The sequence below is a fragment of the Glandiceps talaboti genome, chromosome 1 (assembly GCF_964340395.1).
Source record: "Glandiceps talaboti chromosome 1, keGlaTala1.1, whole genome shotgun sequence".
Taxonomy (NCBI): domain Eukaryota; kingdom Metazoa; phylum Hemichordata; class Enteropneusta; family Spengelidae; genus Glandiceps; species Glandiceps talaboti.
The window spans coordinates 21618999-21641316 of record NC_135549.1 but is presented as its reverse complement, the minus strand read 5'-3'; the positions used below and the strand labels follow the sequence as shown (position 1 = coordinate 21641316).

General features: G+C 37.0%; 1 protein-coding gene across 1 annotated transcript; it reads left to right on the top strand.

Moving 5' to 3' along the window:
- The first annotated feature begins 8124 nt into the window (after nt 1-8124).
- On the top strand, nt 8125-20555 carry LOC144434338 (uncharacterized). Its single transcript, XM_078122793.1, has 7 exons — nt 8125-8513; nt 11129-11306; nt 12534-13072; nt 13771-13942; nt 14290-14717; nt 16420-16591; nt 17856-20555. Exons 1-7 carry the CDS (start codon nt 8487-8489, stop codon nt 19337-19339), a joined length of 3000 nt encoding a protein of 999 aa, XP_077978919.1. The 5' UTR covers nt 8125-8486; the 3' UTR covers nt 19340-20555.
- The last annotated feature ends 1763 nt before the right edge of the window (nt 20556-22318 follow it).

The following is a 22318-nucleotide window of genomic DNA, read 5'->3' as shown; positions in this document are numbered from 1 at the left end:
GCGATTTATATAAATCTACTCATAGCTGGGATCAGAATGTACGACGGGGGGGGGGGGGGGGAGAGATACAAGAACTGTCATGGAAATACTCGCTGGTACGCTTTATCAAACCAACTAGCTTGGAAGCCTTTTTGACGAAGTCCAGATACTCCATCAAGCCCACAGGCCTTATGAGGATCAGTTTCTAACAACATTTCCTCAACTTGTGTTGATATTACAAAGTTGGTTCAAATCATGAGCAAAATATTTCGGGCTCCCCCTTTCAGACCATCAGAATTTTCATGCCCCCCCCCCCTTGAACCCTCGTTTTTTTCATGGTTTCCAAATTTCTCCGCAGCCCCCTCCCCCCCCCCCCCGTCGTACATTCTGATCCCAGCTATGAGTAGACACTAATTACCCAACAGACCTATATTTTTAGCTCCGATATCAAAATAAAAAGTACAATTATTTTTTTGTAATCTCTGGCAAGAAGAAACAAGTGTCTGGACTATTCATGACATCCATGATTTACAGTCACGGCGGCGACGACACTTGTTCATGAACATAGCATCAGATTCTCTTTAATGACGGACGTCGTTATTCAAGTAACTAGCTATAGGAAGTCTGAGAACATGCCAATTGCGTAGAGAGAAGCTGGGAAAGGGCTTCATTTGTTCCCAGGAATCCAAATAAAAGATACAGATACACTGAGGAGGAAAAGGAGAGGCAGAGAAACATGAAGAAAGGGATTTTTTATTTCTTTTAATCGACCAGTCGACCACGAAAAAATAATGAGAAACACCAAAAAGAATAGAGGCATCCTTATATATGCTGATAATAATCTAGTGGATTGCTCAAAACATACTTACCCTGCATATCTGATTAAAATCTGATGTCATTGCTCGTCTAGAAATGCTCACTCATGGAACAAAAATAAATCGAAAACAAAGTACAATATACGAAGAAAATAAATGCAAATAAAGCAAATGGGGCGTATTACTAAATGAGAATTTTAATTGGATTGACCTACTTTGGAAATATAGGTGGCATGATATGTGACACTTGATGATATTTACTGTGCATCGCGGGACTGCTTGCATGTACGTGTGCATAAAACTGTCAGCAGGTGCTTTTTACCGTCTCCCTTCATATATTTCTATAAAATGTATTACCATGTTTCAAGAAACACATACATTCCAATACACAGAAATTGTGAACTGTCATTTTTTTTCAGATAAGTGGCCGAAATTTCCAAGGGAATAGCTTAATCCTCAAATACACCTGAATAACGTTTCATCTTGTCAGATATGATGAACGTAGAGGGCGTGCTTCAACAAGTCAGAGACGTCGATGTAATAGCTCCCCCGTCATTGGTACTGCTGATACAGTTTCAGTCAAACTAGTGTCTTTTTTAAAATGGGATGTCATCTGTCATTGCAGACAAACACTTTACCATGAGTAAGCACTACTGAACCTTCGATCAGTTGTGCTAAAAAAAAAAACACCTCATTATTACCAACATGTAAAATATCCACTGAATAAAATGTGGACATACTCCTCACTGAAAATTATTTTTTTATTTCTAAACATAAATGAAAATAAGCCAGTCCATCAAAACTGTACAATTCACATCTTATTCGTTTAAATCTGATATGGCTATTTACTCAACTTGTAGTTACTTGTGTAAAAATACCTCACTGGTAGATAGAGAGGATTCAGTTGTCTTCAAATACAGATGTGTTCAGGTTCACAAGTATTAGGCCTAACGAAAACAAATTGTGTGGTTCCGATTACGCTCAATTTTAGAATATGTGGGGTAGGTAGATTTTTTATTATATATATATATATATATAACTCGGTGAGTATCAATCTGCTAAGACAGTGCTCTATACCGCAGTGGCAGAGCGTAATAGTTTTGGTCGTACTGGAACTCTTTCTTGGGTGTAACTCGGAGTTTCACGCATATTGCGATCATCAGACACTGTCTGATGATCGCAATATGCGTGAAACTCCGAGTTACACCCAAGAAAGAGTTCCAGTACTACCAAAACTATATATATATATATATATATATATATATATATATATATATATATATATATATATATATATATATATATATATATATATATATATATATATATATATATATATATATATATATATTGTCATATATGGGTGTCTAGTTCAGGTAGTCATGTTTTCCGTTGTTTTGGATATTATATGTCTCTGTGTTGTTATTTCTTCCTATCAGATGTACAGCCATTACAGATTGGAAGAACAGTTTTATATTGTCTTCTTCAGTTGATGTCAGTTTCCGCATCCACTATTTCTTGTGAGACTTCACCATTTTCACGATGCCTGTACATAGTTTTTCATCAAAGTATCACAGATGGAGTATTCTGACTGACATTTTGTTTGGTTTTGGGTTGAAGCAATATTTTTTTAAAAACAAAAAATATTTAAAAAGATAAAACAAAATAAAATAACATCCTGACCAACCTACCCTATTCTCCGAGGCCATGTTATTGGAAACACACAATTAATTTTATTCGCCAATACTCATATTTGAAACACTAATGACAACTAGATAAAAGTTAGAAAGAGATCTACTTGCAATACATCCCTCATTTACTGAGTGAAAAAAAAATGTTTATCCAAATAAGATACATATACTATTTGCTGTATGTCATAGAACAATTTTTTTCCATATAAGATACATACACTATTTGCTGTATCATAGAACAATTTTTTTCACAAAGGCAAAAACTTCAAACGTGAATTTCAATACAAAAAAATTAACATGGAGGAGCATCAAAATTGCATAGCATTTAATTATCCTTGCTATTATGGAGGCATATATTTGTTTTGTAATATAATATGTCAAGTGATAGTGGCCCTGGAAGTGCACTATTATCTTTTCATTTTTCTTTCTTCATTTTTTAATCAAGTGTTTCAGAAATATATGATACTGGTTGGTTTTCAAAACATTCATTGTGTGCATGCTTTGAGATAATGAAACAACTACAGCTGCTCCTCCCCCACCCACCCACCACACACACCCACACATCTTCACCATAACTTACATTCTTCAATCACCTTCCTCCTCATAGCCCAGAGACTTGACAGTTTCAATCTCTCAGATCTATCTTTTGTGATTTGAATAATGAAATCTGATTCATAATGAAACCAGTCTCTGAACCACAACCCCCCCCCCACCCCACCCCCACCACCTACACCATCATTTGTTTAGTCCATACCAGTAAATTACCGTGCATATGTCATTGTCACAAAATATTCACAAGCACCTCAATATTAATGGGGTTCATTGTGTATCCAGCTATTACAAAAATAAAGCAAATACATTATTATGATTATACTTTCTGATCATGTTTGAAGTGAACCTCAATAAACAGTTTCTTCAAAAATCATTATATGTAACAGACACTTTTTCTGTACTGAGAAAGTTCAGTGCCCGAGTGACTTCACCTTCATCAGTTTTCATTGACTGTGCAGGGTGTTTCTTTCTTATGTGTTTGTTGAGTCCATATCTTTCAATATAACCAATATCACATACCTCACATCGAAAGGGTCGTTCTCCTGTATGCATACGTAGATGCCGTCTCAGTGAACTCTTTTCAAGTCCTCGCCACTCACAGTGTGGACATGCATGCTTCCTAGTTTCAACTGGCTTGTGGACCTTTAAGTGTACGTGTAAGCGAATGTGGTTTTGGCCGACGTACGGACACTGTGGGCATTTATATACTTTGCTCTCATGGTGAGTTTTTATGTGTGTTGTGAGGGACATTTTGCTATTATACCGACGTCCACATTTCTCACACATAAAACTCTTCTCTAGCTCGCCATGTTTCAGACCAGTATGTTGCTTAATGCTTGACAGATAGAAAGTTTGAAAATCGCAATGATCACATTTGTAGACTTTCCTCTCATTCCCCTGGTGAGTTTTTTCATGGTTGTGCATGTAAGTTTTTACATTTGTCTTATAACCACATTCCTTACACTTGTAGATCTCTTTATTGTGAACTTGCCTATGATTACGTAAGGCTCTACTTTGCTTGTAAGATTTGCCACAAACTTCACAAATGTAACTTCGATGTTCACTATGTATAAGAACATGCTCTCGCAAAGCATGCACCTGTTTGAATCCCTTCTGGCAGAGTTCACATCGGAATATTTTGACTTCCTTCATTTTCTTTTTCTTTCTCTTTTCTTTGCAAAGTTTGGCATGTGACTTGAGGCCCTTCCAAGACTTGTACAATTTTTGACAACCTGGACACTGAAAATTTGTTTTGCAATCCCGGTGGGCTGATTTTATATGCAAAATCATGTCGTCTCTGCTGCGTAACCTGACTTTGCACATAGAGCACATCCACACCCTTCTCTTATGTTTTTCGTCTGGAGCAGACTCACCAGGTTTGTTGATTCTAACATCAATTTTACTCTGAGTTCCTTCATTGGACAGTATATTCTGTTGTGTATCAGATTTACTCACACTGTCAGTAATAAACACATTCTCTGGATGTGAATGGTGTGGTGTGGGCTTTGTCAAATTTTCTTCAGGGTTCTGTATTTCATCTGAACCAGGTACACCCCTGTCATCATCATCATCATCATCATCATCATCATCATCATCATTGCCAATATCATGCAGTGGAGAGTCTAACATTTCTGTTTGCACTGTTGCACCACTATTGTCTTTCTCCTTTGCTGCTACATTTGACAATGAGTTGCAATCTCTGATATTAATCATAAGTTTATTGTATTTGACTGCACTGGCTGGTGTAGTTTTTGGCGTTTCATCAAATTTCTGGATTTTCAACGCTTGTGTTGGACCATTACTAGCATTTTGAACACTTACACTATTGACTGACTTTGCATTTATAGCAGCTGAAGTAGACTGAACAGTGGATAGAGCTGTACACGTGGTTGTTGCAGGTAAGCACTTTGTGGGGGTGTTATTTTGATTTGCAGAAGCCTGAGTCTGGTCAATATCTTTCTGTGTGTTTACCTGTGTTTGTTGTTGTGGTTTAATGCCCACTGCTGTCATTGCAGACTGTTTCTGTTGAACTGAACAAGCAAGAGCACTAGACCTAGTCATAATGCGAGAAACTGTGGATTTTGTTTTTGCAGTTGTGGCAGACTTTGGCACTTCATTTGTTCTAGTTTGGGTTGGCTTCTTTGTTACTGAATCAACTTTCAGTGAGTCGTGTGACTGTGGTGTATTCGGAACCGGGATCGTTTTCACTCCACTGTTACATTGTTGATTAATCTTAATGACAGCTTCTTTCTCCTTAGCTTTTCTTTGCAACACACTTTTCGCAGCACACTTCCACTCTTCACAGTGTGTGGTCTTGAAGTGTTCAATGACTTTTACCCTTACCATACTACTGTAAGTACTGCATAATTTACACCTGTACATTTCAACCAAGAACATTTCAAACATGTTTCTACTAGCCAGCTCCAATAATTCAAGAGGCATTGAATCTACACACACTTGTGACGCAGTAGATACATGCACACTCTGGGAGTCATCGCCTTCTCTATGTCCAACTGAATCTCTTGCCTTTGGAGTCTTGAAAGCCGCCATTTCCTTTGCAATAGTTTCAACACTTGCAGCACTGAAGGAGTAATTTCACAGTGGTTGATTTTTATACACTCACGGGTGTTTCTGTGAAACAAATTAAATTTAAATTTATTAGTTTTGAAAACATTTGAATTAGAAATACAAAAAAAACATAGACTTTTAGTATTGCATTTAAGTTATTATCCAGTTTCTCCATGATACAACATCTCGTACAAATGTTAGTATCCTGCAGTGTTCTCCCCACTATAGTGAAAACATGGTGCAACAATTGTCATTGCCACTCAGGATGCCTTGCTTGGCAGGTTTCTGCAGCTCTTCAAAGTGCTCTACCATCCTCTGAGCTTTTGTAATCTCTGAATGACAATATTATAATAATAATTTGTTGATGACTTATCCCAATATCCATGTATGTATGTGTTAACATACAAACATGTCACAAGCATTTTCAATGTTCAAGACATACACCTGCATATTATAATAGTGTTGGTCATTATGCACTGATATGTAAAACAATATGTAAATTAGTAATCATTGTAATCTAACCTGGTGATCACTTGAGAACACTGAATAAAGAAAAGTGTAATGACTAATGTACAAAATTTACTTCCAAAACTTTTACCAAGCACCTTCAAAAATATATTACCAGTAAATTTAACAGTAAATTTGATGTTACTGTACTTATTTCCTGGGGTCTTATTATTGTTGTTTTACCATATTATATAAACCACTGAAGGCATAGTTGTGTAATAAAGTTAAAGTTGCCTTACTACAGGAGTCTTATACTGATTTTGGGGTTTTGCAGAATGGTAACACTTCAGCTAAATTTAAACTTGAAAAAAGCTCAAAAACAAACAAAAATCTGGATAAAAAATTACCACTTCTATTATCGCATACAGCTAGGACCCCAAATAATAAAACCATAAGATACACAACACATGAACACATAGGAAATGACATTCGTTATTTTAGGTCGCAAACAGTGTGAAAATACATTCACATGATTTTCACTGTAAATGAAAATCACAAATCACAAGATCTGCGTGGCGCTTGCGCAATGACATCGGAGGACTAAATAATATCTCACATACTCATCACCGTTACACTGAAATAAAATGGCTTATAAAAAAAACCCATTCCAATTATTCTGAACAATTCTGCACGTGAACCAATCAATCGTTACGTATAAAACGCAATATATGTCTAAAGTCGCAAAATCTAATCGCAAATTTAGAATGTTTATCCTGACTGACCTACGTTCGTCGAAAGCAAGGCGGAGCGGAGAAAAGCATTACCCATGATACAATGCGCTTTTGACCTTTTAATGACCTACTTTTTCGAAATAGAACTATTACTTCATGACATTTCATCAATTTCAGCAATGTTGAAATATGAATAGCTATATTCTCACGCGCGAGTTGAAATAATCAAGATTATTTCATTAACTTTGGAGTTGACTGAGGTCAAACAAGCAAGTTCACAACAAATTCTCGTGATTTCTCGTTCGCGCCATACCGGAAGTATATAGTTGTAGTAAGACATGCAACATAAACATAGCAATGTATTTTGTAGTTTGCCCGTGACATGCCTAACGCAAGTTCAAATATAGGTGAGTTTTGTACAAAAAATATTGTGTGCTAATTTACTGAATGCAGTGCATAAATGCGTTCGCTGGACAGTGACAACTTCGGACCTTATCATGACGAATTTGTCCTTGTTGTTTACAGCTCAGGCAGAGAACACACTGTACCCCCTTCCCCCCCCCCCCCCGAGAGTGCGACGCTCTCTCTCTCTCACAGGCACTTGAATCAAACTGTATGATATGTTTTTAAAATGTATAGTCTTTATTAATATTCATTTTTCAAGTAAAATCATACAGTTTGATTCAAGTGCCTGAATGTGTTCTTCATCATGTTCAATCTTTTGGAGACACTTGAACATAATTCATTTTGTATGTAGCCTTGCTGTTGAACCGTTAATTCAATGCAAACTCCTCTAGTAACAGTATAAATGTTGCACGTTAATTGAAACCATAGTAATCAAGCCACAGTTTCTGATGTTAATTATGTAGAATGAAAATGAGTTTTCTTTTTTATCTTCTTCAGATACAAGTAACATCCTTCTACATAATGTAATGTATATGTATAGATAAAGGGGCTGATGTGATGATATGATTATATTGATGACACTGACAGCAGTGATTGTGAGACAGTGTTCCATCAATGAATAACAGCATGATTTACCAGAGTGGAAGAAGGTCCAGTCAATGTCAGTACATGTACATGTAAAATAGAAAATCAACTGTGAGGGGGACAATTCAATGAAAAAATGATTCAATAGATGGTTCTGACCAGCTAACCAATCGAGAGAAAGAGAACTACATGTACTTGTGTGAATGGATGAAAGCAGTGCAAATCAGAGTGCTAGCTCACCAACATCTTTTAGAATAACCAATAATGGTACAGAGAATCTGGTCATGAATGATACAGTAAAAATGAATGTTGACACCCCTATAATATCAGTGGGCGCAAATAGAAAGCGCCTGGTTGTTGTAATCAGTGAAGAGCAGAATGTTGCTGTACCAACAGCATCTGAGACCACAGACTCTGACAGAGGGAACGAGGACTTGGCCGGTGAAACCAGAAATCAGAATGCTAGTCCATCATTGCTGAAAGAGAACAACAAAGAGGGACAGAGCTTGATTACTGAAGGCAATGATAATGAAAATACCAATGTGCTGTCAGGACATCAGAACATTGACAGTCCAGCAAATGTCAGTACTGCTTTATCGGATAAGAATGTCAACCACAGAGAAGATGGAGATGTTGAATCAACTGTAAGACAATGTGAGAGTACTCAGGCATTAGGGAATAATGAAGTCATTAATGCAGACGAAGATGATGACATGATAGAAGACATTGAAAGCCAAACTGTAAGTATCAAAGGCTAACTTCAGTATGAATGTTAAAATACATGTAGTTGACTGCAAAATTTGAATTTTGTTATGAAAAATTACACATGATCATAATAATATTACATGTATATGTGATAAAGAGACCTCAATCTCTTTTTGATCTGAAAACTATTTACATGTGTACAAAGCCCTCAGAACCTTGACATGTGTAATGATGTATTTACAAAGTCCTTAGAACCTTGACATTGGGGTAATTATGTATTTACAAGGCCCTCAGAACCTTGACATTGGGGTAATGATGTATTTACAAAGTCCTTAGAACCTTGACATTGGGGTAATGATGTATTTACAAGGCCCTCAGAACCTTGACATTGGGGTAATGATGTATTTACAAAGTCCTTAGAACCTTGACATTGGGGTAATGATGTATTTACAAAGCCCTCAGAACCTTGACATGTGTAATGATGTATTTACAAAGTCCTTAGAACCTTGACATTGGGGTAATTATGTATTTACAAGGCCCTCAGAACCTTGACATTGGGGTAATGATGTATTTACAAAGTCCTTAGAACCTTGACATTGGGGTAATGATGTATTTACAAGGCCCTCAGAACCTTGACATTTGTAATGATGTATTTACAAGGCCCTCAGAATCTTGACATGTGTAATGATGTATTTACAAGGCCCTCAAAACCTTGACATGTGTAATGATGTATTTACACAGTCCTTAGAACCTTGACATTGGGGTAATGATGTACTTACAAGGCCCTCAGAACCTTGACATTGGGGTAATGATGTATTTTCAAGGCCCTCAGAACCTTGACACTGGGGTAGTGTTGTATTTACAAGGCCCTCAGAACCTTGACATTGGGGTAGTGATGTATTTACAAGGCCCTTAGAACCTTGACATTGGGGTAATGATGTATTTACAAGGCCCTTAGAACCTTGACATTGGGGTAATGATGTACTTACACAGTCCTTAGAACCTTGACATTGGGGTAATGATGTACTTACACAGTCCTTAGAACCTTGACATTGGGGTAATGATGTACTTACAAGGCCCTCAGAACCTTGACATTGGGGTAATGATGTACATTTGCACTTACAAGGCCCTCAGAACCTTGACATTGGGGTAATGATGTATTTTCAAGGCCCTCAGAACCTTGACACTGGGGTAGTGTTGTATTTACAAGGCCCTCAGAACCTTGACATTGGGGTAGTGATGTATTTACAAGGCGCTTAGAACCTTGACATTGGGGTAATGATGTATTTACAAGGCCCTTAGAACCTTGACATTGGGGTAATGATGTATTTACAAGGCCCTTAGAACCTTGACATTGGGGTAATGATGTATTAACAAGGCCCTCAGAACCTTGACATTGGGGTAATGATGTATTTACAAGGCCCTCAGAACCTTGACATTGGGGTAGTGTTGTATTTTCAAGGCCCTCAGAACCTTGACATTGGGGTAGTGTTGTATTTACAAGGCCCTCAGAACCTTGACATTGGGGTAGTGATGTATTTACAAGGCCCTCAGAACCTTGACATTGGGGCAGTGATGTATTTACAAGGCCCTCAGAACCTTGACATTGGGGTAATGATGTACAAATGTACATTGTATTTACAAGGCCCTCAGATCAGAACCTTGAGCTTGACATTGGGGTAATGATGTATTTACAAGGCCCTCAGAACCTTGACATTGGGGTAATGATGTTGGAAATGAAGACTTAAAGCAACATGTAAGTTACAAATATTTCATGAACATCTTAAATAAACTATGAAAATTGTATGAAATTTGTGTTGTAGTTAAGAGGGTACAAATGTAAGTACTTATTGTACATGTACAGTTTTGTAGGTACATGTAACATCTGCTCAAATTCCCAAGGTATTGTACCAAGGTTTCCCTACCAAAACATGGGACAAGGTTGATTGGAATCTATGCAAGTTTTACCAGTTTGGGTCAAGACGTTGTAATGTTACTGAGGTTCTCAGACCATAAACAAAACTTTATCAATCAATCATGCATACATGTGCATATAACTTAACTTGCCTCCAACCTAGAGTCAGTGTGTTGTGCCGTCTAATAAAACACAAAATTGTTGTGGGGCACACTGATGGAAAAGTGGGTTTCCAATTTCAAATTCTCACTGATGTCTCATCAGCACCATCAGGGGGGTGTACTTCAAAGGACTTTTGTCATATCTCCCATATTAGTAGCTGTCAACTTTTATCAGCAATAGGGCAACCTGACAAAGTCACAGCACAAGTGTGACATGAAGAATGTCAGAATCTTGGACAACAAAGACCAACTGTACACAGGTTGAAGTAAGGTTACATATATTATACGTATCCTCCAAAGGAAGTCCAGTTTAAACTTGGATGCGGGCATCAAGATCCCAGTTGTTTCTTTCAAGCTTGTTTCACATGACAGTCTGTTCTAAAAACATGACAATAGCCCCCTGTAGTACATGTACATCCCAGACAATGGCATTATGCTGATAATACATGTACATGTACATGTACGTCTGAAAATTTGAGATTCGCTTCTATGAAATTTGTTTGAGTCTACAAGTTGAAATTTTCATTAGTAACTATTGATAATGTACTTAACATTTTTATCACTCTTATTTCAGATGCATCTGTCAGTTGTAAAGGATATCAAAGATCTTGAAAGCAAAATTCAGTATGACAGTCGGAAGCAAGCACTGTGTCCCTTGTGTCCTGAAGATAAGTTCAAAAGAGCTTCACGTCATCGTCTGAGGAGACACTTTAAAAGTCATCAAAAAATCTCAGTAGTACTCATAAATGCAGGTAAATCTCTTTTTGAGAGACTGTATTTTTTTAAATGTAAGATAGATTGAGCACCACCATTGCAATATTCCATGTTTGTATTCCAGTTATTGAAAAAAAAATTGAAAGAATTGTAGCGTACTCTTTTGTCAGTTTTGACACTGTTTGGAAACCGATATTTGGATAAAAGAGAGCCAGAATCCATGACTTCTGTGACATGCATTGAGAATTGTCTTTTTGTTGTAATTGACAGCACAAGTCAATGGAAATCTCAGCTAAAATGAAATGGTTCTGCTTTCTCTGTTTCCAATAATATGATGTTTAGGACCACATGAAGTACTTCTAGTTATACATGAATTTTGCTACTTCTTCATGTACTACATGTACCATGCTATTGGCAGCCTTGTTGAAAATGTGTACCATCATGATCATTTTCCCTGATCTGGGGCACCAACATACAATACTTCTTTAGAAAATGGTTACTGTGTGGGTATCTGGAATATAGTGTATAGAAAAAGCAGGGTCAAAGATCAATGGGGGTGAGATCAATAGTTCAGTGTACATTTGTACATGTAGGATAAAAAACTAAATTCTCTTAGTATAGGTTTTCCTCGAATCCAATCTCGTACTTACAAGAATTCGTCTTACAACATAACCAGAATCCGTCTTACAACATAATACCCAACATCTCATACTTGCAAGAATCCGTCTTACAACATAACCAGAAGCTGTCTTACAACATAACACCCAACATTCAAAATCGAAAGAAAGAGAACCACCAAACAGTAACAATAACATTGTTGTCTGTGCTCTGTGTTCGAACAGAGCGTTCTGAAGTACTATACCCACATGTTTCGATGTATTAAGTGTTCTCATTCTTTTAGTGAATTCACTCACTGCTCGTGTGGCACGGGAAAACCTACATTTTTGTATGGTATTGACTATTGTGTAAGATGTGTGTAACAAGTGCTCACAAAAGAACAAATGACAGTAAACGTAAAAGTCAAAAGAAAATTGTGCCGTGTCAAATTTTAATCAGATTGGCTAAGGTTATACTATATGTACACGTACATGTATCATTCCTGAGTGTTTCATATTCAATTCATGCTTTTTGTTCTGCTATTATTGAACAAAGAAGAATGTGTTGTGTTTTGGTTTTGTTCATCAATAAAATGCTTTATAAGTTTTCTTATGTGTCCGTTTTTTTTAATCTTTTCAAGTTTTCTTGTTATTGTTATTTTGATACAGGTCTGATGGTACTTGGTTGTCATTTACCATGTCGGAAATCTAGTAACAAACATGTGACCCATGCACACTACCATTGTCCGGAATGTACTCAGGTTTTGGCCAGAAAGCATGTCTTCTTAGGACATATCAAAATATGTCTATCACAGCAGAATAAAGAATCCACAGTTGCTACAGTCAGCCATAACAATAATGATGAAAGACAAGATCATACATATGGCATCCATGTTACAGTGGATAACAGAAAAAAGTGTCCAAACAGTGTCAATGCATCAGGGAAGACAAACATTGACAGTGGGATAGAAGGGACCGTTGATGAAACCACTACAAGTCAGGGTGCTGGTGATAATACACAACATTCAACTGCCTGTGAACAATTGTTGAATAACATTACACAAGGTGTGGGAGAGGAATCAGCTGATCTCAGCCAGGTAAAATATAGTACAACATTGTCACATACTAACACAGAGGAAGCCGGTCCTATTGATGATGAGAACAGTTACTTTCTAAATGTAAAGGAGAAAACTAACAGATGTGTTGTAGTATGGAAACATTCAATGATGACTTTCAGGTGTGGATCTCGAAATACATGTATGTACTGAAAAAAGTCATACCTGTGTTGCAGATACATGTATATACCGAAGTAGTACATTGTGAAGTTATTGTTCCTAATCCTACATTTGTATACATACATGTAGATATTTATGACAGCTTGATGATTGATAATGCATTCTTGCAAGAAGACGACAATGATTTTCTTCAGCACAGAATATCAGAAAAAATATTGCTTGAAGTTGCAGGTAGCTGTGTGTACATGTATTTATGATTTGATATAATGTAGTCACCTTTGCTCTGGTGTAGGATATTGTGCAGTTATTGTTTCTATACATAGACATAATTATCAGCTTGCTTCTTGCAAGAAGAAGACGACAGTTTTGTACAGGACAGAATAACAGAAATTATTGCTTGAAGTTGCAGCAAGCTGTGGTTATATATATATATATATATATATATATATATATATATATATATATATATATATATATATATATATATATATATATACACACACACACACACACACACACACACACACACACACACACACACACACACACACACACACACACACACACACACATATATATATATACATATACATATACATATATATACACACACACACACACACACACACATTTAATATAATGTAGCCGCCTGTCTTTTATTCATATTCCAGAAACATATCTCAATTGTAAGGAATATCAAAGATCTTGAAAGCAAAATTCAGTATGACAGTCGGAAGCAAGCACTGTGTCCCTTGTGTCCTGAAGATAAGTTCAAAAGAGCTCCACCCAAGCGTGTGAAGAGCCACTTATTTACTCATCAAAAAATTTCTGTGAAAATTGGTGGTAAGTATTTTTCTTCATTCGTTATTGTCAAAGTTAACCAGTATATGAAATAGTTTCAGCACTCTGATAACCCTATCCCATCCCAGCCCAGCCACACCTTTTTTTTTTTTACTTTAATGACTTTTCACATTAAAGAGAAACACCGCTCCAGGAAAAAAAAGCTGTTTCCATAATCTTTGGGTTTTGGAGAGTCATTTCCCTCTCTCCTAGTCCTGATTACAGTGGATACTGCGCAAAGTCACAAATGTAAATAAGGTCTACAGTTGAAATGTTTTGTATGTTTTACAGTGTACCAACTACTAATCCATACATTGTCCATTTCTCTTGTTATTGTTATTTTGATACAGGTCTGATGATACTTGGTTGTCATTTACCATGTCGGAAATCTAGTAACAAACATAGGAACCCTGCACACTACCATTGTCCACACTGTTCTAGGATTTTGACCAGAAAGGGAAGATTTGTGGATCATTTAGAGTGGTGTGTGAAGAAAGCTAACGGAGAACCAATAGTTGCTTCATCAGCACGCAGTAGAGACATGAATAAGAACACGGATCGAGTTGCCATGGAAGAAGAATTGGCTGGGGAATGCCAGAATGATAATTCATCATCACCACTCACTAATACCACTAGAGATAAGAATACAGCTAGATTGGATCAGGAAGAGGAATTGGTTGGTGAATGTCAGGATAATAGTGCATCATCACCACTCACTAAAACCTCTAGAGATGAATTTCATGAATGTAGTGATGACGAGGACAGTAGCTTCCCAAATGTAAGTATAAAGAAAAACCAACAATTTTGGTACAATGTACTGTATGTACATGTAAATATAAACAGTATCATATCTCATCAACTAAATTACATGTATATCTGTACAGAGTTATTATAAGAACAGTGGTATGTGTAAGACAACAAAAGTTTGTGATGAAACTATAACATGCTTTTTATTTTGAAATTATAGGCTTATTGAAATGAGTTGAGATCATCTAAAAATAATTGTCGATGTGATGACTCACGTTTTGATGTTATTTCAAGTCTCAAGGTTAACAAGGTTTCTTGCGTTTTTTGCTTCCGCATTTTCGATATAATCATTTTATTAGCACAACTGAACTGATAAGGTTCAGTAGTGTTATAGGCATGTTAAAGTGTGTGTGTGTGTGTGTGTGTGTATGTGTGTGTGTGTGTACAAACAAATTAAAAGTCAGACACCGCTGGACCAATTGCCATGATATTTCAGTGGTGTATTACCTTGGGTGTCTAGTTGGGAAATTGTTCAAATCAAAATGATCTTAACACTGGTGTGGGATTTGGGTCAAAATAAGTGATTTTGGGTCAAAAACGTTTAACTCAAAAACTACTTGGCAGATTGGTCTGAAATTTGGTGGGAACATTCTCAGGGGTGTTCAGATTAAGAATTGTTCATGACATGATGATTCCATCAGTGATATGGAAATTAGGGCTAAAAATGTGTCTTTTTGGTCAACATTCTGTAATTACAAAACTACTGAGCAGATTGGGCTGAAATTTAATGGGATGCATCTAGGGATGTATGGATGAAGAAATGTTACGCATATAATGATTTCATCAGTGGTATGCAAATTAGGTGTAAAAATGTGAATTTTGGTCTAACTTGTATTTCAAAAAGTACTTGGTCAATGAGACTGAAACTTGGCGAGATGTTTCTAGAAGTGTTATTATGCAGATTTTTCTCAAAATATTTTGACACTGTTGGCCCAAGAAACCATGACCATGCCCTTAGCAACAACCAAATGGCAGTATATTTTGGTCAAATAACAACATCATCTGGTAGGCAAGTGAGTAAACATTCAAAAATGTATGCAAATACCCCTAGCAACCATGACCACGCCCATAGCAAAATCCAAACAATGTTTAATTTCACATAGATACAGGGATTCTTAAACAAGTGAACATTCAAAAATTGTATGCAAATATGCCTAGCAAGAAAACCACGCCCATGGCAACAGCCAAATGATCACATACATTGCAAGATAACAACAGGGATTATTCAGACAAGTGAATAAACAGTCAAAAATGTATGTAAATGTGCCTAGCAACAAGACCATGCCCATAGCAACAGCCAGATGATCATGTATGTTGCAAAGAAACAGGGATTAATAGACAAATGAAAAACATTCAAAAGATGCATGCAAATATGTCTAGCAACAATACCACGCCCATAGCAACAGCCAAATGATCGCGTATATTGCAAATATAACAACAGGGTTGGATAGGCAACTGGATAGTCATTAAGCAAATGAACACCTATACCTAGCATGGATCAGCATTGAAATTTATGGTTTTTTTCCAACATACACGTCATGCACCTTTGTTTTAAAATCTGTACTGGACAAAATTAATGCACATGCAATGTAGTAGCACGGTGCACACGAGTATTTTGAGCCCAGTCAGACTGCATTTGATGTAATGTACTTGCCTCTTTTTTTTTATAACAGAAGCATGTGTCCATTGTAAAGGAAATCAAAGACCTTGAACGTAAAATTAAGTATGACAGTCGGAAAAAAGCATTATGTCCCGTGTGTCCTGAAAATGTGTTCAAGAGAGCTCCATTGTATCGTCTGAAGAAGCACTTTATAAGTCATCAAAACAATTCTGTGAAAATTGCAGGTAAATATCGTTTGCAATTCTTTGGCTAGCTGTGTTTACATGTACATGACAATATGTTCTTTTTTCCATGTTTTTAACTGTTGGTCGGCAAACGTTTTTGGCTGTTTACATGGAAACACCAAACACGGAACAATTTGAAAACGTGCATGTATAAGTGTGTCATCATTCTTGAAGCCAGATATATTGAGTTTTTGTGTTTTTGGTCATTTACACAACACAATTTTTATAATCTTTCCGTTTTTAACCTGTTTACACAGTCTCTGTTTTCAATGAAAATAGAATGTTTTTGAAAACGATCCACTTTTGACAGCATTTTCAAATTGAAATATTTTCATGTACAGTTTGGCTGTCTCTGTGTAGACAATAGGTACAAACTCAACAAAGTAGTTGCGTTTCCATGGGCACCCAATGGGCACCACCTATTACATAGGATTCCATCCATCCGTCCAAACAAAGTTACAAACAAAGAATTGGCACATGTTGTGTCACATTTATTTTTCAAGTAGGAAGTCATGATAAAATTGTTTTATAAATTAAAAATCCAAAATAAATACCCCAGTCCTCATCTGTATGGCCACTGTAGCAAAGTAAAAGTAAAAGTACTGTAAAAGTTTAAGATTTTCATTTCCATGCATGTTGTTTAGACCTCTGTTTTATAGTTGGCTTTACATACATGTACAATGTAGACCTGTGATTTGGGCCTACTACAGACCTGTGATTTGAGTCTAACACAGACCTGTGATTTAGGCCTACTACAGACCTGTGATGTGAGTCAAACACAGACCTGTAATTTGGGCCTAACACAGACCTGTGATTTGGGCCTCACACAGACCTGTGATTTGAGTCTAACACAGACCTGTGATTTGGGCCTACTACAGACCTGTGATTTGATTCTAACACAGACCTGTAATTGGGCCTAACACAGACCTGTGATTTGGGCTTAACACAGACCTGTGATTTGAGTCTAAAACAGACCTGTGATTTGGGCCTACTACAGACCTGTGATTTGAGTCTAACACAGACCTGTGATTTGGGCATAAAACAGACCTGTGATTTGAGTCTAAAACAGACATGTGATTTGGGCCTACTACAGACCTGTGATTTGAGTCTAACACAGACCTGTGATTTGGGCGTAAAACAGACCTGTGATTTGAGTCTAAAACAGACCTGTGATTTGGGCCTACTACAGACCTGCTATTTTAGTCTTGTTACCAATAATATTGGAACATTCATAATCTTTCTTGTCATTGTCATTTTCATACAGATTATATTGTACTTGGTTGTCATTTACCATGTCGGAAATCTAGTAACAAACCTGGGACCCCCGCACACTACCATTGCCCCATGTGTGATGCCATTTTGTCAAGAAAATTGGTCTTTTTGGGACATGTACAGTGGTGTCAGTATAAAAAAGATTTACAAGCAGCTGCAGCTAAAGGAGAAGAACTGAATATACAGCGCCCTCCATCGTTGTGTAGAAAGAAGGCTTCAGTGAACAAGAATGCAGTATGCTCAATATGCCAGATGAAAATGCTGCGGAAAAATATGAGACGACATTATCAGACAGAACATAAAGAAATTGTTCTTGAATCAAGCCTCCAAAGCAACCTGTACACCATTATAGACAGTGATCCAGCTGGTGATGTACAAAGGCAACATTCCCATAGACCAGTGTACAAGTATGTACTATGCTCAATATGCCAGATGAAAATGCTACGGAAAAATATCCGACGACATTATCAGACAGAACATAAAGAAATTGTTCTTGAATCAAGCCTCCAAAGCAACCTGTACACCATTATAGACAGTGATCCAGCTGGTGATGAACAAAGGCAAAAGTTGCATAGATTCACGAAAGTAAGATGCAACATTTGCCATCTGAAGATGCCTGTGATGAATATGAAAAGACATTATGAAGCCAAACACAGAGATCCTTCAACGGTATGGACAACTTATATGGACTACTGTACAATAGAAGACAATGATGAATCAAGCGATGATATTTCAGATGTCGATGAAAGTGGTGCGTCAGATACAAAGAAAAAGAAAAAGAAAAAGAAAAGGAAGAAGCAAGTGAGATCATCGGTGAGAGCAACATGCAAAATATGTTATCATAAAATGCTGAAGAGGAATGTGAAACGCCATTATGAGTTAAAACACACTGCATTGGCAGCAGCATGGTCACCAAATGATAACTTTTATTCTGTTGAAGCCAGGGTCCCTTCAGGTGTACGACCAACAGTTGACGACTCAAGTGATAATGAAAACCATGATGACCTACCTACAGATGAACACACAACTGCTAGCAACTTGTTGGAACTCTTTAGTCTCAATCAACCTCAAACTCCGCGTGTATTGGTAGACAGAATAGCTGAACCCCATGTCAGCAACCCTGTAGAACTCTCAAATATCAATAGTGATGTGGAACACTCTAGTGTTCGCCACACTCTACCACTCCCAGGCGTCATTGCACATCCAAATCCTCTTCAGGTTGCACCTACATTTGAACATTCGAGTGTTAGCCAAAATCAAGATCAAAATCAAGCCTCCTTAAGTCAAGTAGTTGCACCTCCAAGTCCCCAGCCTATACGTCTTCAGTGTAAGGTCAGTAGGTCAGAGCAGGGAGTGCAGTGTACAAATATTCACTGCCAGGAAGCTATTGCTGCTGTGATCAGAGGAGAGCGTTCTTCATATGAGTGTCCACATGTACAAGTAGTCAAATTTGTATATGTTGCAGACGACAATTGAAATAGGTGTCGAGTCTTCAAATAACATATCAATCAAGTTAGTCAGCTCAGTACAGCTTTGAGAAATGATTACCAACTTGGTTAATATCAGAGGAGTAACTTGGTGTTCACACCTCTTGACCTTAACATGTCACCACCAGCTAGTATTACAGCTATTTTCCGTGGACCGAGTCAACATTAACTAAATACAGAGCCTACACAGTGTAAGTGATATTTGTGTGTTATCTTTATGGTGTCTATCTCAACATGAAATCTTGTGATCAGGCTCACTGATCTTGATAGTTCATTCAATGGTTTTGACTCAGTCTATGGAAAACAGCTATATTGGAAGGATTACATGTAATGCCTGCATGAGTCCTATCAACGCTGGGTTACATGTAGCTTAGTGCCAATATCAGGCTGACACTAACACCTCACCAACGTATGTTAACAATTGGAAGTTCAATATCTGCACCAATTTAATGTTAATGCCAGAGGAGCTCTTGTGTTAACACATCTTTGCCATTGGTATTAATAACCACACCAGCATGTGATACAGCCCATTTTAAGTAATCATTCACTGGCTCTGTGTGATACCTAATGCAGAAACCAATAAGAAACAGTACATTTGTACATGCTACACTTTAAGATAGCTAGATTGAATGAATACAGTTTCTTGCAACGTTTTGTCTAAATGAACCAACTTGCCAGCACTCAGACATCAAAACATTATCGTCTTCACGTCTGTGTCTGGTTGCAATATATTACTTCATCGTCGAGAAAATGGAACAAAAAATTGCAATCTCACCAACTTAATGTAGAATATGCACTTTCTTACTTGTTTCAATGGGGTTGCATCAAACAGAGCTGATGAATGGTAACTTGAAACACGGTGAAAGTGCTGGATGGGTAATAATGGTTGATACCTACACTGGCCTGATATTATCACCAGGCTCACAGGCTAGCCAAGAAGTAGTGTTAGTAACTCAGGAATTCTGTAGTTAAGTAGTGAATGTTGAATATACTACTAGCTCAGCTTGCAAGCAGTATGTATGAGCTTTTCATCCTGGTTGTGTTTTGTAATTCACTTTGTATTCAGTTTTACAAAGATTACAGTGAAAAAGTTGACAGTACGGTCTTTTGTTATTTTATTCATTTAGATAGCATTATGTAGTTCAGAAGTTAGATGGTAGTTATTGTTTGAAATGAATGTATTACTCCTATGTACATTTCAAGTATCAAATCAGGGTTCTCTTCAAAGTTTGCTGATTTTGATCAATAAAATTTACAAAATGAGTTGCAGTGGATACTTAGGATGTATTTGAAATTTGAATATTTATGTTGTATGCAGTTGTGTGAGCATTAGGTTCTAATAACTCAACCAATCTTGTAATAGTAAACATCACCTGTGACTTACGTATGTTCCTCTGTGTGTGTGTGTGTGTGTGTGTGTGTGTGTGTGTGAGTGAGGGAGAATGTGTTTGTACTCGGACCACTAGAGTAAAATGGTCTCAGATGTGTATGGGTGTGGCTGTATATATGTTATATTGTGAATGTTTTTCAGGGAATTATTTTTGTGGTTAAAATATTATATTGCTATTGATAGAGATAAAAAGACTGATGAATATGTTGTTCGATATACAATGTAATAAACTATTACTGAATAGACTAAGCCACAGTTCTTCAATCACACATTTTGATATTGCGACTATAGTTTTTATCCAACTTTCAGTGGGGAGCGCCACCAACGGTCGTATCTTACTCTATGGTGAAACACTTGCCGGCTGTGGTTGAAACAATCTGGAGGAGTTACTAGTATGTTCTGTATATAATGAACTTTGGAAGCAACACACTATGATGGCATACACGTACGTAGGTACGTACATACACATACATACATACATACATACATACATACATACATACATACATACATACATACATACATACATACATACATACATACATACACACACGTACGTACGTACATACATACATACATACATACATACATACATACATACATATATACATACATACATACATACAGTACATACATACATACATACATACATACATACGCGGTCACGTGATTTTCTTATATTCGTGCTGTCACCTGCCCTGTCTTTCTTATAGAATTTTAAACATACCCTCGACTTTCCAAGGATCTGGATTTGTGGAGTAGTTCTGAACTAATTGCCACTGCCTACATTTTGTTCTGTCTTTGAATTACTTGCCAGTCCAGCCAGAGAAAGATAAAAAAAACATGAACGTTCGCCCTACCACGAATTTCCGTGAGGATGTCGAATAGAGACAGCATTTATAGTTTACATCGATATCATTAGAGCAAAATCTCTAATGCATTGATAAGTTTGTACTGATACTGTAACTAAAATGAACACTCTATCTAATTGTAATTGAAGTGTTTTTCCGGAATTGCTGTCAGGGTCCTAAACATTGTTTGGTGAAATATCATCATTTTATGGTAGTTATTGTTAGTCTGATGACGTCTCCGACAATGTGACTTTATGGTATGATACTGTCCTTCCTAGGTACCTGGTCAAGGACCTAGAATTGATTAGCACCACAGGCCAGGCGTCTAGACGTCTGCAAGTCATTGCAGTTTACAATTCAAAACAAGTGGCCTTTAGTACCCATGGCAATAATTTACAATTAGGCCTAAATAAATAATTGTTTGGTTCGGGTCACCCCCCCCCCCCCCCACCTAGTTTTTCACTGCCAATCCTAAACTCTTTTTTACGTATTCGAGAAAAAAATAAAATCACAAAAATTGTGACGCACACTGGATCTGATGGGAAGAAATGAATATCACAGACACTATTTGGAAAACAATGGAAGACCTGAACTGGACACTCACACATGAAAAAAAATTATATAATATTAAAAATAAAATAAAAGATCTACCTACCCCACCTATTCTAAAAGTCAGTGTATTATCGGAACCACACAATTTTTTGTTATGCCTAAGGATACATTGTCA